The sequence below is a fragment of the Perissodus microlepis genome, chromosome 19 (assembly GCF_051167445.1).
Source record: "Perissodus microlepis isolate ML-2025 ecotype Zambia chromosome 19, ASM5116744v1, whole genome shotgun sequence".
NCBI classification, from domain to species: domain Eukaryota; kingdom Metazoa; phylum Chordata; class Actinopteri; order Cichliformes; family Cichlidae; genus Perissodus; species Perissodus microlepis.
In genome coordinates, this window is record NC_140479.1 from 29,635,148 (window position 1) to 29,659,854 (window position 24,707).

General features: G+C 37.8%; 1 protein-coding gene across 4 annotated transcripts in view; it reads right to left on the reverse strand.

The window, feature by feature from the left end:
• Positions 1 to 576: 576 nt before the first annotated feature.
• slc4a11 (solute carrier family 4 member 11) overlaps positions 577 to 24,707 on the reverse strand; it is a 108,281-nt gene continuing 84,150 nt past the window's right edge. For all 4 annotated transcript variants that reach the window (XM_084914906.1, XM_084914908.1, XM_084914907.1 and 1 more), the window contains 12 exons: positions 22,026 to 22,110; positions 20,935 to 21,060; positions 19,133 to 19,246; positions 17,937 to 18,069; positions 16,396 to 16,469; positions 13,124 to 13,343; positions 12,591 to 12,697; positions 9,623 to 9,788; positions 7,842 to 8,015; positions 5,805 to 6,000; positions 4,512 to 4,681; positions 577 to 3,414 (listed from right to left, as the gene is read on the reverse strand). In XM_084914906.1, the coding sequence (XP_084771032.1) occupies positions 3,348 to 3,414; positions 4,512 to 4,681; positions 5,805 to 6,000; positions 7,842 to 8,015; positions 9,623 to 9,788; positions 12,591 to 12,697; positions 13,124 to 13,343; positions 16,396 to 16,469; positions 17,937 to 18,069; positions 19,133 to 19,246; positions 20,935 to 21,060; positions 22,026 to 22,110 (1,632 nt within the window). In that variant the 3' untranslated portion in view covers positions 577 to 3,347. The remainder of the gene's footprint in view (positions 3,415 to 4,511; positions 4,682 to 5,804; positions 6,001 to 7,841; positions 8,016 to 9,622; positions 9,789 to 12,590; positions 12,698 to 13,123; positions 13,344 to 16,395; positions 16,470 to 17,936; positions 18,070 to 19,132; positions 19,247 to 20,934; positions 21,061 to 22,025; positions 22,111 to 24,707) is intronic.

Here is a 24,707-nt window from a genome sequence, read left to right on the forward strand (position 1 = left end):
TTTGTTTCAATGGAAGGATGATACTTAATGCACCAACAATGCCTATTAATTCCCCACAGAGCAGGAAATTTATAGGTAAAATAACAGCCAACTTAATATTTTTGGAAACGTGTTAACATACATAAAAATCTCTCTCTGTAATTTATATATGTAGGAGTGGGTTTTTATTTTTATTAAAACAAAAGATTGTGACAAAAAAATTAGAAACATAAGTAGAAATAGATGCATGTTTGCAGTATGGAGCTGTATTTCACACACGGTCCTACAGCTGCATTACTTGGCAGTACCCAGAAGTTATTTTGAGTTGATTACCTTCTTACTTCCACAGCAGATTAGCATACTGAAAATACACTGCATTCTTTATGTAACCATGTGGCACATAATGTCTTGACCTTTTGTAATATCCTCTAAATGAACAAGGCTGCTGAGGGGAACGTTTTGTCCTGGTAGTGGCCGTAGATAAATGGTCAAGGTGGTCAATAACATTAGAAGGAACCTTTGTCTAAAGGGCACTAATATAAATATCAAACATTACGACAATCTGATCACCAATTCACAGTGAGCACAAGCACACACTTATTTACATCACTACTACTTTTTATTTGGCAAACAGCTTGAGATAATCTCTCTTTTTCAGTGTAGAGTGTGTGTATATATATATATACACACACACACTATAGTAAACCAACACATTCTGTTTTGATAACCATTTTTTCTCATTTTACATCTTACAGCTTACAAATATAGCTGATCTTTTTGACAAAATTACAGATTCTGTTTGACACCTAAATTAGTATGCTATATAAAAATCCACACATCATACATTCATGATTAGAAAAAGTAGGCTATATGAAATCAGAAAAGAGGGGTGGTTAACCTAAACAAAACATCACAGTACGCAATTTCAAACAAATCCAATTAGGAGGAAGGGGAAGTCAAGGTTTCACAAACGGAGTAGTATCTTTCATCCCAAATCCAATATCAAGTCCTCTGAGAGAAGTTTGCTGCTATTCCAAAATGATCAGTACAGTGAGGATATCAAGGAACAACAACAGTACTGTCACATAAGAAGAAGAATCAGTAAATCTCAGTCCAAAGTTAGAAACTAATACCTTGCGTTGGATTATAATGGATAGTTAATAAAAACTAAACTTTGCATTGCAAACTGTACATATTCCTTCATACCTCACAATCTCATCCTGCTTTCACCAGTGCTGTCTTAAGGCTTAGTCCAAGGATTATGCAAATGCTTGCAGGCTTTTATGCCTTGCTATCTCAGCATGAGACATCCATCTGCTTAAATTGGACATCTTTCTCACATCTGTAAGACAAAGTTGAACAGAAGTGCGGGAGCTGCCATTTGGATATTGGGAAAGCAACAAAATCTGCCACTGTGGATGCCTCTTTGACAGGCAAATATATGTATATATATATATATATTTATTTATTTATTTTATTTTTTCCTCTTGATGTGTAACGTAATCAAATCAGCGCAGAGCAGCGTTTGTACCATGAGGATGGACTGAAAAGGTGCTGTTGTAAAAATACAGCTGGCCTGTCATTGCTTCAGTGATGGGTCCGCCTTTGCTGGTTCACCCCAATATCACCGGTGAAGTTCTGCTTTATACACAGTATTGCTAAATATTGAGCATTGCATTCGTTTTAATGAGAAGTTACTGTTTGACTTGCTACTTTTTTTTCTCATGTAGGATACATGTCCATTGGCATCACATTGTATTAAAAACCCAGGTGACATGCTTTAAGCAAACCAGTGCTTAGAATCTTTTTTTTCTTTTTGAGCTGTAGATAACAAGATTAATCTCTCCAGACACCTGGATTATTACATGACAACATCTGCAAGCACTGATCTAATCATAACATCTAAATAGAAAACAAGACTGGGTTATTCTAAAACTCATTTTTGAACACTTGATCACAGGAAAAAAATGCATTTTGTTCAGTCCAAAGCTCTCAGATGCTTTGTTTTGTTTTTTTTAACCTGACTTTACTAGCAATGCACCAGAACTGTGACATGGAACTGGAAGGGACTTTGATATGTAAACTGTGGGAGAGTCATATGTGAGACACACTCGGAATACAACATTTGGTATCTGTGGGATGAAAAAGAGCAAAAAGAGAAGTACAGGTCAGGGTAAACACACAAAATGATCATTCTCCACTTGACAAACGGTCATCATGATAAATAAATAATCCTAGATTTGAACAATAATAAGTTTTATATACTGCCATAATATATTCTAATATATTCATAATTTCATAAAGACTTTACTATATGATTTGGTTTGTGCTGTCTTTCTAAATAATTACATATAATATATACCCGTGGAATGTATTTTTTAAAATTCATCTGAGCACTTAAATTCCACCTTAAAAATTCGGTTTTCTAAGACCCGGCGGAAAGCTAGATGATGGCGCACACACGCACACACAGACGCACACGCACACACACCTTAATGAATACTAACGTTTTTGGAATGACTTAGAATCAAAACATGTAAGGACGCACGTGTCCTACACAGATAAAAGGGAGGATCACAGCTAAAAGGTGTAGGAATGTGAAGGTTTTAACACTGCACAATGATTAAGGTAAAGATTTTCTTTACAGTGGCCTAAACGCGGTATTACTTCCATGTAAGTGGTCCATGGAAAAGATTTTCAATACTTAACACAGGGTACAGATGGCAAACCTCCCTGTATGGCAGTGTAAAAACACAATGTGAGTGCAAAGTGTCAAAAATAGATAATGTTCATACTGACATTGTGCCATTACACCTTTCTAATTAATACGCAATTTCCACTGGCAGCAGGTTTATTACTTGAGCAGTATTAGTGAATACTTGAAGCAGTTGCCCACAGGTTAAAACACAGATGTACACACTGCAGTAGGATATTGTAAAGTGTTACCATAGAAAAGTAAAAGGTGTGAATGGAGAAGATGGAGGTATATGGCACTGAACAATCTGAGAGGGTCAAACAGAAGTGAAACAGGGAGTTCTGGATGGTCCTGTTTTATGTTTCTTTTTTTTTCTCCTTCCTTTTTTTCGGTAGAATTTCCCCTTCAGAGAGATGCTGTCCGTTTAATGTTTGGAAAATATTTCCCACGACTCTCGTCCCTCTTCACATGACTTGCCACTTTTCCAGTGTTTCACCTAAAAGAATGTTCTTATCGGATACAAAAATCAAAACAGTCGATATATATTTCCTTTTTGCTTTCCATACAGTTTTGCATTGAAAAATATGTTTTTGTTAATTTTCTTTTTTTTCTTTTTTTTTTTGTTTAAATTCCAGATGTCTTTATGTGGATCCAGAGCTTATTCCATCTGTAGCTACATGTGTTGGGCATCCATTATGTCCAAGTATTTGGCCTCAATGATATGAGGGAGCACGTTGTTCCTAAACACAGAGCAGAGATAATTCATGTCAGTTGGTGCTTGTTAGAGCAGAAAGAAAACATAAGAAGAAAATAAACCCCAAAGCCTTTACAGTGTCTGACTTTACCAGATAAAACTGACCGCCTTCTTATCAGTGCTACCAGTGATCAAGAGCGCATTTCTACAGTGGCTAATTTATGAGCCCCCAAACTTTAAAAGATGCACTTTATGGTTTCAGGATATTATTATTTTATACACATTTACCTTCATGGTGATTAAATGTCAACATTTGCACTATAAAATCAGACTGAAAAAAGAATGACTGAGAATTTTCCCTCTATATTTTTAACTCATTAATGTAACCTGATTTTTATTACAATCCAGTTGGAAAAACAAAGTTGGAGGGAACCAAAACAAACAAGTGAAAGGGGGAATATTGAATTAGCTCGTACCCAGTAACATGAAGCACAACTTTGCTGAATATCAATGCTGTGTCGTGTCTCCAGCATATGTGTACAGGGCAGCTGTTTGCTAATGTGACAATGTCATGTTTACAGCTTGCCACACTGCCCTGGAATACTTCTTCCCCACACAAAAATGTACTAATGCAGGTTACCTCATGAAAAATGTATTTTTTCAGTGTATTTATCCACTGTGATCATCTAATAAATAATTGAAACTTTGTTTTTTAAATTCAGGTATTTCCAGTAGGCTTGTATGCTGTGCTTTAGTTCTGCATCTGATCATTATGGTAAAAGCCTCCATACAATGTGTTTCAGAGTTTTATCAATCTGATCAATATTTGGGTATCGTTCAGTCAGACGTTGCAGTTTTTTTCCATTCCACATTAAATGTTAAAGTTTAAAAATAGAATGAAGATAATCCATCATCTTGTCTAATTTATTCCCCATAATAGCGCTTTTTAGAGAGATATGAAGATTTTTGAAAGAAAAAAAGACAGCAGAAACCAGACTTCACTGTAATTTAAAGCTTTTTTCATCTAGAGGGCAGATTTAGGTCAGACACAGCTCTTGTTATTACCCGTGTGGTGCTGAATGTCACCCTGGTTTAAAGCACTCGAGAAAACAATTTTACGGGACAAAGTGGTCACAGTCGTACCTGATTGGGATTAGGAGGATCATGACCAGAGGGAAGATCATTTTCATGTACGGTATCGGGTACATGCCAAATGTACACAGCACCAGCAGCTGCATCATCTGCAGGAAGGTGAAGTAGTGGATCTTCCTCTGGGGCACTTTGCGGATGTAGTGGGTAGGTGGGTAAGACGTCTGCAGGAGGTGAGAGGATCAAGACAGATTAAAAAACAATCTCCCCTGTGGCTCTTCTTCACTGTCCTCAGGTCTCCTGCAAACTTAAAGGAATGACTAAGGGAAGTGGGCAACCCACACGCATTTAAGAAGTGCACTCTGGATTTTAAATCACAACGAACATTTAGCATTCATTCCTACAACGTACAATAACTGCATTTATAGTATCTCCTGTGTGACTGTATACCACAATAACATTGATTGTTGGTAGGACATGCAGTCCCAGTCGAGCTGCAGCAAAAACTAATTTAGCTCCACCAACTGATCTGGTGTCAGGTACTAATCTTATAACAAAGAGCAAATAAATAAAAAAAAAAAAGACTGACAATGTACTGACAAATCTGCATCTTCTAAAGCTTGGTTGGTACCTGTACACTCAGTAAATTGGAATTATCTACAGGTGAGGACAGAAAATGTATTTATGTGAAGAAGAAAACAGACAAAGATCTGGATTTCATACGAAGCAAAAAAAAAAAATGTGGTCATTAAATTGAACAATGTTTATATGAGATTTTTTAAGGTTTGGTTTTACTTTTATTTAATTAATACATTTATTTTATTTTCAGTTTAATCTTTGCATAATTGTTTATGTACATGAGCATAAATGCTTCTACAACACTAAGATTTACACTTATGCAGGCTTTCTAGACAGCGAAACCTGTAAATTTTGAGTCATTTCCTCATATTGTCATTAGGAGGCGCCAGTGTGTGACATTACCAAGCGTAGGGAAAAATGGCAAGCCTTGCTTTACATCTTTACTGAGAGAGAAGGAAGGTTAAATCGGACACACAGGATAAAACACTCAAGACAAACAATCAGCATTCTCTTTTAGTATTGTTATGTGTTTGATACACTATACTAGAATAAAAATGTTAATTTATCAGCTTATCTGTCTTAATTCACTAAACACTACCCACAATATACGAGCACAAAAATTATATTTGCAAATACCATTTCACTCGTGTCTGGTCCTCCAGCACCGGGCACACAGTCAACCGTTTGATCTGCAGAGCCCTGCTATCGACATATGGACACGGACACACACATTTATTCAACTGTTACTTCCACCACACACTTTCTGACCTGCTCCTTCAGAAGGAGAGCCATTCGGTCGCACATCTGGTTTCCGTCGATGGAGGTGAGGGCGATGTAGAGAAAGAGGCCATAGAGGACAGGTTTGGGTATCCACTGCAGCGGGAGAGGCAACAGCAACACTGATATGCCAATGAAGATGTTGGCAGCCAGAGACGTCAGACGGGTCTCCTTAACCTGGACGATACTGAGGAAACGCACACAATAACATACAAATGAATGGTTACTGGAAAGCCCACAATTGATTCATACAATGCAACAGACAATGCATTTTCTGGGATTTTGTTATCAGTATTGCAGCATATTTTTTTCATTTGAAAAATCAGGAATTTTCCAGACCCACTTCCCAGAGTTTAAGGGGCCTGAGCAGTGGGGAAAAGACATGCTATATTTTTTTTCCCAATATCTCATTATCAGATCCTGTTATTTTTAAAACCACAAAAAGGATGAAGATTTTTGCTATTGCTGATAACTCTCTTCTTACAGATTAAAAATATTAACCACTCTTTTTGAACAATAAAATAACAAAAATGATCAGCACTTATGAGTCACCTGTGTGATAATAAGAACATCTCTTCATCCGCATCATGAACAAACACAAGTTTCAATTAATAAAATACAAATAAGCTTTTTGCCAGAGTATAGTTGATTTAAACATCTGCAGAGTTGTTTGGAAAAAGTAAGGAAAGCCCTAGGCTAATGACATCTACAAAAGCTAATTGAAGTCAGGCACCAGCAATCCTGCACTCCAATTAATGGAACATGATTGGAGGTGTCAGCTAGACTTAAAAAACATGTGAGCATTTTGAATTTGCTATTTAAAAATGCATCTGCTTTGCAAAGTGAAATATGACAAAGATTACTTTTGATTTGTATAAAGCTGGAAAAGTATTTAGTATTAATCAGTCTACAATTAGACAAACCATGTCTACTGTTCCTGGAAATGACTCTCCAATCAGATGATCTCTGTTCATAATTCTGACGTTCATGTGTCACAGTTCAGGGCTGCACTGACCATGGGATGTTCATAGCAGGACAGCGCAGAAGAGGGGGAAAAAAAATCATGCACACCCATCAATGAGCAACACGATGCTCTGGGAAAAGGTTTAGTGGCCTGATGAGGGCTGAACTGTTTTTGGAGAAGAACCTGCACAATTATATATGTTATCTGAAGTTGAAAATGGACCTCACCATCATTTTAAGGAAACAATCAATTTCCCAACATTTCAGGTCAACTGTCCAAATGATGATGACATCCCTTTTTATTGGAGTTGTTAATTCAGACTCTAGACACTGATGTTAAAAAAAAGGTTGTTATATCATCATATACATTTTCTTTCTGCTGCATGCAACAGGAGGGATTGCATCTGTGACCTTGGAATGACCTCATTTGGACTCTCAACCTGTGGAGCTGAAACCTCACATTTTTCTCATTGTGTAATTTTTATTTATTTTACCTTGTATTTATCTTATTCTTGAGTCTTTTTAATTTAATGTCACCTGTTCAGGACTAGTAAGAACCTCCTAATAAAGATGCAATAAAATACTTTATGTAGTACACCTTCAAAAACACTGGAAATCACAGCCGTTCATAAACAGTCAGTGATACTAATATTCAAAATTTCCTAGGAAATTTCCAGACATATACACACCTTCAAAATTCCTGAAATGGCACACTTTTCTCCAGCTTATATCTCTAATTAAATCTTCTGAACTTATATAAGGCTGTCCCCCCTAGTCTCCATTAATCATACTCAACTACTTTCTTAATCCCGAATATATGCAAACTGTAATTTTGCACATATCTGTGTGGCCAGAATGATGAACATAATCCTCTCATCTATTAAAAACTCCCTCACCTCTTCCACCCCGAGGGAAAATCTTTAGTTACATAGTAATCACGCAATCAGGGAAGAACAGGATACAGTAGCTCGGATACAACTCAAAATTACAGTCGCCACACGCTCTGAAGATGAGCTTTAATTAAGAATCTGATTAGCACTGGAAGTGAGAGGGTGGGTAACTCACGTCTCGTAGAGGTGCCCCCCCTCAACGCGCTGCTCCACAAAAGCCAGCTGGCGCACATGGAGGGTGGAGTGGGGGAAGGCGGCATGCATCCAGGGCAACCCCAGCACTGACATTAGGATGTTAATGAGCCCAGAGAGCATTAGGTCCCAGTGATATGCAGTACCCTTCAGCAATCTGAGGAGCAACGCAACCATTACAGTCAACAGCATAATGCAGCACAAAAACAGGTTAAAGCTGCCTCTAAAACCATAAAGGGACAAATTACATGTAAGAAAGTAACAGAGTACATTTACCATAAGTTCTATAAATAGGTTTAAAGGCACGCACAAGAAAACTGCCATACACAAATTTTTAGAAGTCCACGTGACAGTAGTCTGCCTGTACACTCTACAACTACTAGTACACTTCTGCTAAAACCAAAAAGGGCATCTTTCTCCTAAGGTCAGTGATGCCCTTCGACAAACCTCACTCACGTTTCACTAACTTTTTCCCATTAAACATAAAATAAAAAATCCTGTACATTTTTGTGGATTCGTTCTCTTTTCTTTTTTTACAGAATGAAAAGCACAAACAATATGTCACTGATGATGACATCATAAGCCGAGCATGACATTACAGTAATGTTACACAAAAACAAGGCTGCGACCTTTGTGATGCCACCAAACTTTTTTTTTGCCCCTGTTAGTGAGGGATCACTGCAATGCATCATCTCTGAGGTGGTATGAGGGGGACTGTGTGTGTGTGTGTGTGTGTGTGTGTGTGTGTGTGTGTGTGTGTGTTGGTAGCCTAAAACTGTAAATATGCTGCCTGAAGGCAGACAGCAGCAGTGTTGTAAAGAAATATGAACACACTGATCACTAGTCGTGCCTCCTGCTCTGTGCCCTTGCATATGACATTGGCACCGCTGCATACTGTAAATTACAGTGCATAGGAAACTTTAGGTCATCAAGCATAAATCTAAGTGAAAGAGGATTTTATTGGTGAAGAAGCCTTTAGCTTTATTTTCATTTATATCCACTCAACAACCATATATATAACTTTGTAAGTTGGGATCATGCTGAGAGCCTGTAAAGTCTTTATTCATTTTCAAAATGTCGCCATATTTTTTAAAGTAACACGACTGATGGAATCAAATATCTGTGCGGGTGGGGGAAAAAAGTTCAAATGCTTCAAAAAAGATGTAAAGCAAATAAAGGAATGGACCAGAAAAAATAACACAAAGAACAAAGCTGCAGCAGAAATAGCTTCAGCTGTTTGGGACTCTTTTATTAATGACATATGAAGGAAAACATGAGGTATAAACAAAGTGAATTCTGTTTACCACTCTTTTTCATCTCACAATGAGTCCCATTTTTAGATATCTTTAATTTTTTTTCTGAATTTTGAGGACTAGTGGATATCTGCCCTCTGGGGAATTCTTCCATATTTGCATTTCCAATGCAAATTTAGAAGAACTGGGTAAAAGCTCACATTGTGTTTTGGCTCTGAGGCTTCTTCAGAGCTCTCTGACTGTGACAATTTGACTCAGATGTCAAATTTCTGGCTCAGTTCTTCCACCCTCCCCAACAGACTGGAAAATATCCGGTTGAAGCAAATTCCAAAGTGGAGGAGTGGATCTCTAAAAGTCTGACAGCATTCCGAATGGTCACAGGAAGAGTGCTAAGCAAATACTAGAATCAACTCAACTTTCCCCTTGGTGTTGTTAAGCTATTTTCAGTGAAGAGAGTTTTGCAATCATATCTCTTAGATGTCCAACGTCTGCTCAGCATATAAGGATTTACCTGTTTTCTGGTGCGTTCGTCAGTGAAACGACGATGTTCTGGTCGATGAAGATAAGGAGGGCCAGGAGAAAGCCGAGTCCCATGGCGCTGACAACGTTCATGGGCGACAGCCGCTCAAATGGTGCCACGTTGAAGATGGGCCGGTTATGAACTTTAAACACTGGAACTGTTTCAAAGGAAGAAAACGAAACAAAAAAATAACAACCACGAGTTTAAGTTTATATTACAAAACGATGCCTTAAACCTCCATCATAACTCATATTTAACTTTAGCCTGGGACATGAGAAACATCTGCTTCCAACAAGATTCTTGTATGTGTGAATGTACTGAAATTCATTAAGCATATTCTCAAGAAAAGAGCTGTGTAAAATTCATTAGCATTACTCCCATCTCATCACATTCAATCATTACAAACACGACTGTCTCTTAAACTCCTGTAATGACTCATGTTTTTTTCACACCAATAATCATACGAGAGGCTGGATTTTTTTCAAATGCTGAACATCTTTTTTGGCACACTCTCCTGTCAAAGGCGGTTGAATTAAGTGCAGTTGGTTAAATTTAGGAAGGAATGACAATACAATAATGTCTCTATTATCTTATGACTTATTGTCTCTGGAGGTAAAGCACTTATATTTAAATTCATTTGAGGGTTTGGCACTGATCTCTTTGTTTCTATGTCGACCTCTAGAGAACAGCTGCTGCCTTGGCAACAATGAATGGGGACACAAAATGATGCTAAACAATAGAGGATAAAAATTGAAAATCTCCAATGTGTTTTGGCCTGTGCCTTGATTGGGGAACATAAAAAGACAATAAAGGCGTTAAATAAGAGGGGCCTCGCAGTTAGAAAACATGTTTTGGAAATAAAAAGGTTCTAAGTTTGGGAGTATCTTCAAGTAAGTTTAGGATATCTTCAAATTCCTTAAATGGAGCTCAAACAATACCACAGTATGTCACAAAGTAAGAGATTGAGCAATCACTGTGTTTACACTTAGGTTGCTTCAACAATTTTATTTCATAATTGTGTAAAAATGTTAAATGTCTATTCCTGACAAACAAGACACTCAAAAAAGCTCTCAAGAGTAAATTATTAAAACATATATTTATAGATGCATTCAAGAAACGATTTAATGTTTCAGTTATCTTCTATTAAAATGCCGTGACAGACTATAGAGATAAATAAAGTTTTCACAGGCCTTCATAGGAATTAAGAGGATAAGTAGTAGCATGGTGCTGCAAATCACATGCACTTGATTATTGATCATCCGCATGTGCGAGCTCCTCTCTAAAAGCACAAGTTTCGACAGTTTGCAGGTCTGGAGTATTCATGTGTTTGTTAACACAATGCAACAATCCTCCCATGAGTGGCCGTCCCAGCAAATTCACCCCAAGGTCAGACTGCAAGACTGCAGAGATACTATTAAAAGCAAAGAGCTACACTGCAGACTCTTCAGTGTAGCTGAAGAGTCTGTAATATTTCTTAATGTTAAATATTAAAGTTAATGACAGTACAATTAGAAAAATAATGAAACCTCTTATTTCTAAAAAGAGCATGGTAGCACAGGTTAAGAATAATGCACAGCGCCTGTTTTGGCAAAAACCACAACGTATCAGGACAAATACCTTCTACCAACTTTCTAGTATGGTGACAGAGTGCTGATGATTTGGGCTTGTTTTGCAGTCACTAGACCTGGGCAGTTTACAGTTACTGAGTCAACCATGAACTCTGTAGTGGACTGTATCCTTATGTTAAATATGAAGCTGTCTGTCTGCAGACTAAAACTTGGCCAAACAGTCTCACTCGACAGGATGGTCATCTCAACAATACCAGCAAATCTACAACAGAAAAAGAAAAGAAAAGAATCCTAGTATTTCAATGGTCCCTGACACAACCTGACTGAAACGCTATAGTGAGACTTGAAGGGGGTTGTTGCCATTGCACATTGTACTTTTTTGATGACAAATATAGGTTGTTTTCTCAGGCTTATATTATATTATATTATTGTGGAGTGTGCATGTGATGTGTTGGTTGTCTGTTTGTTTGTTTGTACAGACATACTGCAAATCAATTTCCCGTTAGGGACAATAAAGTTACCAAAGTAAAGTTACCAAAGAAGAGAGCTACCTACAAACCCCAATGAAGTGAAACAGCCCTAAAAAGAAGACTGAGCCAAAATTTCTCCACAACAGCGCGAGAGAAGTCAAAGTAAACAATTACTATAAGTTATTGCTGTTGAAGGTGGTTCTAAAAGCCAGAGAATCATGGGGTGCACTTAGTTTTTCACAGAATTGCATAGAGTCCTGTGAACACTCACTTTATCACATGATTATGTAGTAATTTGAAATGGAATTTGTGTGGGCATTCAAGGTTCCTGAAAAAAAAGAGTTTTAAGAACATGAATCTCCCCTTACTAAAAAGAAAAAAAACATGTACAAGGTTTAATAAATACAAAATTACTGAGAAAAGAGAAAACTAGTTAACCACTAACCAAGTATTAGGGACAGTTTCAAGACAGTTTTTTTTATTTTGGGGTCTCTTTTGAATGAAGTGGGCATTATATAGCTGTCGAGCTATACCGCAAGTCTTCCACTAATCACACAGACAATTGATGGTTTAGTTCTTGACTACTCGCGGTAACATCCTTGACCAAGACAATGAACCTCTATCGCTTTGCGTGTGTGAGAATTGCAAGATACGTTTACTCCACCTGTGTCAATGACTTGAATTTACTGGTACAGGCCAAAGTCACAACACCTTCTCCAAAATAAAAGTGTTAGAAATAGGGTGAAAAAAGTGCTGCACGTGGTCACATGTTTCAAACATTTTTAGTTTTAAAACAGTTTTAAAGTATGAAACACACTATATTATACTGCATAGTATTATTTATAATGAACATCTCAAATGCACTCTACAACTGCAATAAATAAATTATATTAACACTACCAAGCAATAAATGATACTGACGTTCAATGTCACTGAAAATGTAGGAGCCGATGAAGGAGAACATGAGCACTGAGATTGGCAGGGCACAGTCCGACAGCACCTCCCTCACTTTGGCATGCAGGAACGGACTTGAAGAGAGAGAGGGAGAAAGGAGAAGGGAGTGGGGAGGGAGAGACAAATAATAGAGGAATACAATTACTGTGGACAAGACAAGGACAATGGCTGCAATCCTGACACTGCTTAAGTACCTTGGTCCGCCTTTTGCTTACACAATTGAATCGAGCTTTGAGGTTGATTTGATTACTGGGAGCAATCAGAAGTAGAATATTAATGCTTATTAAATCACAGGCTGGAACAGAAGCTTCGACTGAAAAGTGAGCTTTGTAAGAGCTGTCTGGAAAGTTCCTGTAAGCTCTGTCACTCCTGCAATCTTTAGAGTCAAGGCCCTACTCAGCGGTATTCATGCTAGCAGGCAGTGCTCCCATCCAAACACAATTTAAACTTCTCCAGTGATTTATGTTAAGACTGCTGCAGCACTGCAGTGCTGCACATACCTCCTTTTGAACTGGTAGAGAGTATAGCCCATCCATAATGTCCCGAGCATCAGCAGGAGGCAGAGGACAGGTCTCTCTCGACTGCACTGGATGAAGGATTCAGTAAGTGCAAACCCCGCGACCACCTCACTCCTGTTTCCCCCCAGCAGGTCTCCACCTTGAGGAAAGTCCCCTATGCTTCTGTTGGCCAGTGTTGGAGCGTGGTAGTACCTATGAAAGACTGAAATCACATTCACAGTGTTTAGCTATAAACAGTGTTGGGGAGTAATGAAATACATGTTCTGGGGTTACGTATTTAAAATACAAAATATGAGTAACTGTATTCCATTACAGTTACCGATTAAATTGGTGATAATTAGAATACAATTACTTTGTTGAAATAAATGTATTACACAGCTGCCTTTTCCTGTTTCATATTTTAGGCTATGCCCTCTCTATCCCCTCTCTAATTTTTGTAATACCACGCACTGCCGGAAACCCAAACAAAAGAGGCTCTAATGCAAGCGTCCCGTTATTGTTGGTGGTGTCAGTTACACAATGGACCTGGAGCCAGCACAACAGAGCCAGCAGTGCACGGGCAGGAATGCGTTTCTTACTTGGAAATTCCAACACCACTTCACATTTAAAGAACAAAGCGATGGGCGAAATCTGACCGTGCAACACAAACTCTGTTTATCAGCAACCATCTGGAAGTCAGTTCGTTTTTAAAAACAAACGTTAGCCTACTGCAACTACCTTGTTTTAGTTGTGGTAGCTACCTGGGTTATGTGCTACTTCAGTATCGTCGATGTACTATTGCTGTGTGATTTATTACTATTAATGAAGGCTGCATTACAATCTGGTAGCTGCAAATAATCATATGCAGATACAGAAATAGTTTTCTATACAAGATCACGGCAAAAAGTGCAGTCTTACCCAATGTCCACCCTACTGTTACTCATTTTATATTAAGATTTAAAAATCGAGTTCGTATTGCTTTCAGAACTGCACAAGATTTTTTGCTGCTAGCAGGTTGTTAATGCTATCCATTATGTCTAACAGTCTGCGGACCATGAACTAACCTCAGCTAATGCCAGCTAACAATGTTAGCTCGGTGGCGAGTAGCCTTCAGTAATAGAAATAAATCACACAGCAACAGTGCATTCATGTAGTTGTAAAAAGCATGACAATATATCAAGTAATCCAAAATATTCAGAATACATTACTCACATTGAGTAACGTAACGGAATACGTTACAAACTACATTTTGGGCATGCATTCTGTAATCTGTATTGGAATACATTTTAAAAGTAACCTTTGCAACACTGGCTATAAAATGCATCGTTAGTGCCTACAGACTCCATGTGAACCATCAGAGATACAATGAACGGACAATAATAAGTATGCTGCCAAAGTCTGGTATAGTAAATGACGCAATATCACAGATCTCAAATGAAATCCAAAACTTACAACTGACATATTTATAATCCTTTAAAAAAATATTGATTGGATTCCTATTAAACAGGAAAATCTTGAAATCTTTCAAGAAGCCTTGTATATAACCTTACCAAAGCTGCAAAAAGTGTCCATCATGCTCAGGTTGCATTGTTCATGTTGCAGTCAACACAGAAAAGGCAAAGAAACAAGTCTTTTAATAATGCTTAAATCTTTCATGAAGAGACATGCGAGAGTAACTGTCAGTACTGCTGGGGATAAAACTTTGAAAGTGAGATAAATCTCATCTGAGTTATGCCTCTACACTGAATGCCCATCAATCAGGCTGTAAAATACTCACTCAAGGTGCTATTTTTCTTGTATGTTTGGGTGTTTGATGCCAGTGTTCTCTGTCCAACCACTAAATGAATCAGTAACCTTTGTGATAATCTAAACTAATCAAATTTAGCAGAATAGGCCGAGTCTGGATTAGGGGTGAAATGATGGAGAAACAGCACAGAATACATTATCTACACCTGCTTTAACAAACTCTACCTAGTTTGCTTAAATCAGTCTTTGCACCCATGTAAGGACTGCAGAATAAATAGCTCACCAACTGTAATGTGTGGCTAAAGGCTGGGAATTTAAACTCAGTGGAGATGGTTTTCCTGCCATTGTGACTTGTGCACAACTTTGTGCACAACTTTGTCTCTATTAATTTCATAATGAGTGCAACATAATACCTTCTAACATCACTTTTGAGGAATAGTGTGCGAGATGACTAGCTCCCTCCACAGGTCGTTTCATCAAACAGGGATAAAGTTACAGGCTAGGCGAGGTTGTACAGGTGACTAGATACAGCCCCAAACTGTATTCATTTGTGTTAGTGGAAAATATTTTGGAGGAACAGTGTCAGCAAAATAGCATAGGTTAATGTTATGGTAATGGCATATGAGCTCGGAGCGTATTTTACAAATGGCTTCTGAAAATTGAACTACTGCACTGGCAATCTACAAAACAGGAGAACACTGCATTCAAAATAAATTACATTCAGCTATCGTCATCTCATTTTTGTGAAATTAAATTGTGTAAAATATTTATGATATGGGACCATAAAAGCTGGGGTGGTATAATATAGCTGCAGATGGGGTTCAAAATCTGGACTGATTAATTTCTAAAGCCTCTCAATCTGCTGACCCACAACAGTAACAAATGACCTCGTATGGTATTTCTGTCTCCCTACTAGTTTAAAAGGTAATATTTCTCAACTCTTGGCCAAACATATGCTTGTTTATCTAAATTTACTAATTGAGATCATATTATTATATTACCCGTGGTTCACTAGTAAGTCATTTGGCAGGTGACTGTCTAACACTCTTTTGGTCTTTTATGTTTTGCTGTCAGGGTATTAAATATAAGTCATTAGCTGTTATTATGAAAGAATTCTATCTGGCTTCACTATCACAATAAACACAGTTTGTTTCTTGATAAGTATTAGATTTTAAGAGGTGCAGAGGACTGCAGAAGGAATATACAAACACTGGAAGAAACTATTTGACAGTTTTTAATTAAAAGGACTAAATGATTAGTTGAAGAGATCTTATGACTCTCAGCTGCCCACTTAAATGATAATCTCAAAATTCACTTACACATAATAATGTGTATGTATGTGGCAGTGAAGGCTTTTATCTTCTTTATCTTTCGGGGCTTAGAAATCACATCAGACACGAGCTTGCAGCAGATTCGACAGCAGGTGTGTTGAGTTAGCCGACTACTTGATTTGATTTTCACCACAGAAAGGCAACGTGTAAACAACTCACAGAAAAAAAAGATCTTTCTCGTGTGTGTCATGAACTTACTTTTGACTGTGCCTTTCACAGCATCAACCACAAAAGCAATGGAAATGAACAGGGCAATGACCTCCTCTGTTGACCTAAACACATTACACAATTAAGACCGTTGTAAGACAGTAAAAACTAATATAAATACATATAAATAAAAAGGACACCCATAATAAAAAAAAACCCCACATCAGAAGGAAATGAAAATTAATGAATTAACAAACATATTTTCAGAATAAAGTGTGCATTACTGTTTTCTTATAATTGATACTTTTTTACACCCTTGTGTTTTTAGGGTACGTAAAGGGTTTTCTTGTATTAGCTGCATTAGTCCAATTAGAGATCATAAGTGGCACAGCTGTGGTTACCAAGTTTCTTTATTAACCCGGGATTTCATAGAGAGCTCAAATAGAACGGCTGTTTGTCGGCTTGTTTGAACCTCCTTCCATAGAAAATGCAGCGACTACTTCAGTCAAGAGGAACACGCCACAGAGCTCGACTATGACACAAACACGCATTGTCTAAAGGCAAGACTGGAATGTCGCAAACATTGTTAATGTTATAAATTCATTAGTTAAATATTTATTTCAACACAGAACACACTCTCAGCATTATCATTTAACCTTAAGGTTCCACATTAGAGCTTGTAAATACTTCAAATGGAAGCTCAGGAATACTCAGGAAGTCCATTTAAGTCTGACACTGACCAATAATGAAGAATAACCCTCCATGGAAATTACTTTAATCTCTGGCCAACATGAAGTGAATTTCACTGCCTATATAAGACACTCTGTGATAAATACATACAGAGTAATTCATTTTCTAATCTCCATTAGCTGATATACTGGCAGTATGACACCAACTTTGCAATAAAATACAACTATAATGCATCACCAACTAAATGGATGTGGTTCCTAAGATAACACAGCAGCAGGATTTACAGGTCAGTATCATAAAACCAGCCGAACAGCAAATTGCTGCAAGTCCCATAATGAGAGTTGGCGCTGTTAGCCAAGTACCGAGTGGGAAGTGCATTACAGCTGGTAGGTGTTTGAATGCATGCTGGTCTGGCAGAATTTGAGTATAAATATGTTTATTAATCAAAATTATGGACTCTTATTTATGGAAATTTCAATGCAAGATATTTCCCAATCTGTGAACCAAAACAAAACTAAAAACTGTGTTCCAAATTTACTCAAACTGTGTAACACATACTTTTTTCAAATTAACCAGAGTTGCACTGATTGCAATGTTATGCCACACATGCCTGTAGAGTAAATATAAACTACCTTTAAAATAAGTAAATGGAGCACATAGCAGTTAAAACTACTTAAAAATACTAGAATATAAAAATAATAATACATTTCAAACATTGATTGTGTGCATTCTTTAAAAACATCCGGCTGTCCCAAAAAGTTTTCTGTTGTTACAAGACAATTTAAAACATTTTTCTATATGACAGAAAGCAACCAAAATAACAGGAAACTCAAAGTGATTAAAAAATTGGACTTTAAAAATTAAAGTACTCCAACATATAAAATCAGGAATATGAAGGACACCTTTTGAAGAGCTTCATGAGCAGACTGACATTGAAGATTCCTCCCAGGATGAGAAAGAGGCAGTTCCACAACCCAATGCAGGCGTAGAAAGCTGGGAAATCCAGGTTGTAGTCGTCACAGATTCCTCGGATCACTGTGTTCCAGTTGCACATGTGCACATGTAAACAGACAGACAAATAAACCACATATAATAAATACACATTATGAAACTAAGTAACACAATTGCTATGCTAATTTTGTGATAGTGAGAAAAAATGTTACTAAAGAACTTCATTACAGATTTCTCTCCCAGCAAAGACTGACTTGTACACACACAAGTACAGACACATAAACAATGACTGGAAAAATTTTTAATTCATTCAAACATGAAAGGACAAAAAGAACTGTAATAGGTTTGTTAAAACCATAACAATTTAGTTGTAATCTTGAGCAGATTTGTACGCAGATGAGTTACAGCTTTACAAACAAGCCATTGTTCTGCTCAGACAGGCTGCTGGAAATGTGCTATAATTATGCCCATGAGAATGCGCATAGCACAGTTCTAACCCATTTACTTCAAAGATCATCACACCACAAACCTAACAAACAGCCTTGGTATTAAAACTACATCTTGGCATCGGAGTTGCTGCTTTTCCTCATCATGGCCTGATACTGCAGCTTCCAGCCGTCAAGATCGTTTAAATTCCAACCAACAAAACATCGCTGTTGGGTAAAAACCATGTAACAGTTTATGCGCTGTCTCTCTCTGAACTGAACCTAAAGTTTACATGTTTGTGAATGCGATGAGTGACTCTCCTGACCCGCAGGCCCCTGGAACCAATCATTACATAACCACAGTGCGCAAAAAAAAAAAAAAAAGTTCTGCTCCTCATTCTTGAAAAAAAGAAACAAGTTTTTGAAGATTTGTGCTTTTTGCTTGACTGCACCAGGAACACTCATTAAGGGCACATGTGTGAGCTAACAGCTTAATTACTCTAGTGGTACCGCTTTCTGGTAAAAGCAAGAGCAGATGAGGACACAAGAGTTTTTGGCTGGTGTTCGACATGGTTGGGTGCTTCTTTTTCTTGATTTTTGACGTAATCTTCTTAGTACTCCACCCACTCCCAGCCTTCCATTCAAGCTGGCTGTCAGCAGAAACTGTGAAAAGATAAGTGCATCTTGATTGAGATGAGCTGAATGACAGCGGGGAAGCCTACCGCTGATGAAAATGGCGAGGGGAGCTGTGGTTAGAGGGATGACTAGAGGAGAGCCGGCAAACAACGAGTAGATGACCCCACCGATACTCTGGCCAATGATGGTCTTCCGAACATCTGGAGAGAGATGACACACAGAGAACACACAGCGTGAAGCTCTGATTAATGTGCATGAGTGACTGCTAGGGTTCCTTTGAAGCTGAAGTAAGTTACATATTCATTTTTCAGATAAGATACGTTAACTTTGGAAATAATATGTATATTTTTTCCTTTTCGTTTTTTAAACAAAACAGCTAACGTGATGCCTTTTCCACCCCCACTGAGTACATAATTATGTGAATATTTTCCAAACAAGAGGTTTCAATGTTTCACTGTTTTACTATGTGTATGGTCACCTGAAACTTGCAAGTACTTTTGAACAATCATCAGCTCACAACTATATGTTCTTAAGCTCAGACTTAAAACAGAAAAAAGTGAAGGTCAAACATACAAGAGAAAAAAAGAACAGTAAGCATACTTAGTAAGGAAAGTGCTTACTCATATAGCACAATGAATAAAGGAGAATTACTACTAGATTTTGGCACTACTTACAGAGACCAAAAGTAGCTCTTTCTGGTCTTATCCAACAGTATTGTGCAACAGTCTTGAGCCACTACTCATTTGTTTAGATTTTTCTCTCAAGGAGCTAGAATTTCTTGTGATTTAAAAAAAAGTGGTCTTACAAATTGGCACCATTGAGTCTATTCTGTATTTCCCCATATGTCTGCATGTTTCGATAAATTACTGTAACTTTTTCCAATTTTCCTAGCGAAATATAAAGAAATAAGAGGTAGAGCTCAAGACTTTTGCACACTAATGTGTTACTATTTAATCTCAGTGCATTCATTAGCCATGTTATCAGCTAGAAGGTAAAGAAAGTCGCTGAATCACATTTTTCTGAGCTAAAAACGTAAAAACTGGGTATTGTGAATTTTAAACAGGTGCTAATATTTGCTTATTACTTGTCAACTACGGAAATAAGGAACTGTTTTGTTTATTTTGAAATGTCCAGTAGTGGAAAGTTATAAAATTACATTTTTCAAAGTGATTGGCTGTTTATGTTCTCTAAATATTTTTGTACAAAAGGAAGATTATTTTCAGTTAAATTAATTTTATTTATTTAGCACAAATTCACAACAGTCACCTCATGGCATTTTACATTGTTGGGTAAATGCCCTAAAATACTAGACTTGCTAAACATGTCATAGGTCTGTTGTGGGTGTGTGTGTGGGCTGTTTATTGCTTTGTGTGTGTACTGAACTGTTTGACATTCTTTGTTAAAACTTCATTAAAATTATTTAAAAAAAACGTGTACTGCGTTTCATAATACTGCCTCAAGGAATTGTTTATTATGTAAAAAAGTGTTTTTATGTGTGAAAATACCCCATATACATGAAATGGAGATTATCATATAGATATGATTCAAAACATTGCAGTATATTCTAATCTATGTAGTAAAATACTGTGGTCAGTGGTTTTGCACTGAGGTCTAGCAGGACAAGCATAGAGATGACAGAGACCAAAAGAAGATCATTGGTAACCTTCATTAATGCTGCTTCTGTGTTATAATGAACTCTAAATCCTGACAAAAACTCTTCTTTCTATTTTTAAACTTTTATTTTTCAACAGTTATTTTCTTAAACAATTGATAAAATAGCTGTTTTTACACCCAGCACTTGATACTGACATGGAAAAATTTGCAGGAGCTCAAGAATCCCAATCTGAGAAAAGCATTCATGTTTCTAGATTTAAGTACATGTTCATACCGATCTCGCCACGTGTGCTCTCATCATTGAGGGAGCCGAAAGCAATGGCAGGGAGGAGGATGGCAATGTAGAGGAAGATGGCTGTGGTCATGTACTTCAGCAGGGTTTTATTACTGCCAACTATACCTGAGGGGAGACAAACACAAACACATGAGTCATATTCACCTCATAATGGAGCGGAGGAGGCTCAACACTTTCATCTCAAAACGGCAAGAACATTAGCACAGTTCATCATTCAGTGCCTCTACATCTATAAACACCCAGTTCATACAGTAAAAATATTCTACAGAGGATTACGCTACCTGCTGCCCTTTTAAAATATGAGTCATTTGTTTTGGTTTCGTGTCATCCATCATTTTGCAAGAGCAGTTACCCAAATGATGGATAACTCATTTTGGAATAAAACACTTTAATTGGGCTCTAATGTGATCACAACAATTTTGGTCCTGTGACCTTCATCAGATAATCATTCTCTGATGACGCTCACAAGACAGAAATATCTTGATTTTGTTACTGCCCAGTCAATGTGTTTGGTTGATGTGACACGAGGAAAGACTGAAAGAAAACAGCTGAAGAGGAAATGCTCCTAGAAAACTCTCTTTACTCTGTCTGCTTTTCTTTACAACAGACAACAATATTGAATTACACAGATTAATCTAAAATATTTCTACACAAGCTATTCTAGCAACTAATTAGCTAACATTAAAATGAAAAATATTCAACACGGAGTAAGATGTACATTTATTTGACTTGAGACACAAAAGCTCTTTCATGTTTGGCAGCAGTGTGACTTGATGAGTCGATAAAACCACCAGCTGGATGTGTTTGCAATGAGAATGTATAGTATGCGACGTGTGTGAAAGTCTCGTGTCTGATGACTGAATACTGGACATATGGAAACATATGAGAGCAGTAAGGCATCCGAGATTTTATGTCATTTTAGCAGGAGATGACCCTAGACGTGACACAGATGCAGCACAGATGTAACTGAGGCAAAGGGTGACAGACAAATGAGGAGCTGCCAGAAGTACCACAGTGTGCCATAACAAGCAAGATGATTCATTTTCACTACAAGTTCAGGTCCAGCCTACCATCTGTGAAGTCAGAGGGGTAGAAAGGCAGCCTGCGGCAAAAGTCCTCATAAATTCCCCGGCCAGCTTTGAAGAAATCTTTACACTGTGAAGATAAGACAAAAGATTACTTTTTAAAAATGAGAAATAGTCTCACTGATGGAGTCCCACCTGCACCACCTTTAGACAGGAGAATTACGTATCACACTGTAGAACAAGAGCAAAGGAATCAACGCTGTGATATAAAATGAAATAATGTTGAACAAACCAACATATGTTCCACATTATAGAAGAAAAAGCCACTCTATGGCTTGATGACGACATACTAGCGGCAGTATCTTCACGATGATGTGAGCTGGGATGTTTTCCAATGAGAACTGTACCTTTTTACAACTCAAAGTATCAGACACTTAGATGAAGATGCCTCTTATACGGACCACTCGAAGAAAGGAAGACAAAGAGTTTCCCTGCTGCAGAGTTTAAGTTCATTAGAGTTACCAGCTTTAGAAAGCAGCAATTAACAGCAACTCAGATTAGTGCCAGGAGTTCAAATAGCAGATACATCTCAGCACCAGCTGCTTAGAGGAAAACCTGCTGCACAGACGCCACTATTGAGGAAGAACAATGATAAGAATTTGGCTCAGTCAAGGAGCACAAGGAGTAGAAATCTTTTTTTTTTTTTTTCCATCCTAGTCCGATTACGATGTCAACTAGGCGAATCTTTGGTATCTGACATTAAAGAAAAGATGGTGGCATAGGGGTCCATTAACACTGTTGGTGAATTTTTCAAAAAGACAACACAAGCAAGAGGGCAGTCACAAAGATCTACTGGAAAACTTTTTATTATCTGGGTTGATTTTAGAAGGATTACCATTTGTGGTCAAACGACTAAAATCGGCCAACACACAACCCCAGGGAGATAGGAATATGTTGTGTGGCTGTTGATTTACAGGTCCAGGCTGGTTACCTAATGGCCAGATACTGTTTTTAATGAAGAAGCAAAACTGATGGAGTGACTTTTTCTCTGTCTAATCTGGATTTGGGTGCACAGTAAGATCACTGTATCACATGTAGGTCGTTCTGCCAGTATTATTTTCCCTGTCTATAGGAGGCATCACCCCAAAGTAACTGAAACTAAACGGACATGAGCATTTCAATTAAACCCATAATCTTAAATTATGTCCCTCTTGATGCATATGGCTCTGTTTTGCTTTTAGGCATTTTGCTAATTTAGTCTGCCTTATCCACAGTGACCTTGAAGAGTAATAAAAGCCAGAGGCTGTATCCAGCTCTGAAACCTCGTTTTATTTTAAACACGCATTGCAGTGGACAATGACACATTTAGATTAAAAGTTGCACATTTGATGATTCAGCTAAGACGCTGGTGATTCCACTGGGGGAGCTTTGAAAGATCATTTGAGTCATGACCATTAATGGCGTAGTTCTTAAAAATCATATAATCTAAAACATAGCAAGTACAGCAGCATATTTGGATTTGGATGTGCATTTAATGGGATCCCCGTGTCTCCAAAAATGACTGGGAAAGACAGAGAGACGACAGCATCAGTGACGGAGAGAAGACTCAGTATAATTTTACACAAGACAGGAAGAAAATGGTTATAAAGAGCCATGTGATTTAAAAGGAGACGTGAAGTGTTTCATTTTAAAAGATGAGCTTTCAGGTTACACCAGACAGGGAGTAAATGTGTAGCCCTGATTAAGCTTATTAAGCAAATTATCCAATTACCCAGTGTTTCATTTTCTTGTTGAACATAGTATTACGCAATGAAGTGGAACGGATGATGATAGGGGGTGGGTGAGTGGGAAAAGCTCCCAGGAAAATCATTCTGGCCTCATTTGTCATCCTAAAAAGTTTGGATGGTCTATGACAGATCAAAGGTATTTACATCACATGTAAACAACTTTTTTTCTCCAAGCTGGCTAGTTTTATCTACACATGCTTGCTCAACAATGACTGTTCATTCATTAAATCCCTATACATCATGGAATTATTTATTATTGCAAGGAACAATGTGTGTGTTTGTGTGTGTGGGGGGGGGGGTGAGGGGATTGCAATCACCAACTTTTGGCTCAAGTTCGATAAACAAAAGTCTCAGAGAGGAATTACCGTCCACCTGTTTGCCATTCGTTCTGATGGAGTGAGGCAACAGAAAGGAAAAACATAAAAACACAGCAGCAATTTGACCTTTTTTCTTAAAGTACCGGAAAGTGGTTTGCTGTTGCGGGTGGTCCAGTGTCAATTTTGGATGTGGAACAAGGAGAAGGCGGACTGGCTGGCTTTTTTCCTGTAATTTTCTTTCTTATTTTATCATTTTCCGTTTCCTCTTTATTCCACCTGCTCCCCCTCCCCCATCACTTCTTTCCCTTTTCACTCCATCTGTCTTTCCCCATATAGCCCTCTGTCTCTGAGTGGCACTGAGCCTTTCAAGCCCTGGGATAAACACCTAACAAAATCCTTTGCTGTATAAAACAAACAAACAAAAAAAACAAGGGGAAATGTCTAGGAGCTGTGGCATGCCAGTGGCAACATTAGGAAGAGATGTTGGTCCGTGGCATTGAGCAGAGCCCCTCTGGAGGTATGTGTGCACATGTGTGTGTGTGTGCCGGCGAGCACATGCACATGTAACTAAGGCGTGGGGAGTTCTGACAGGACTGTGAGAGATGTAAGGTCATTTACCCACT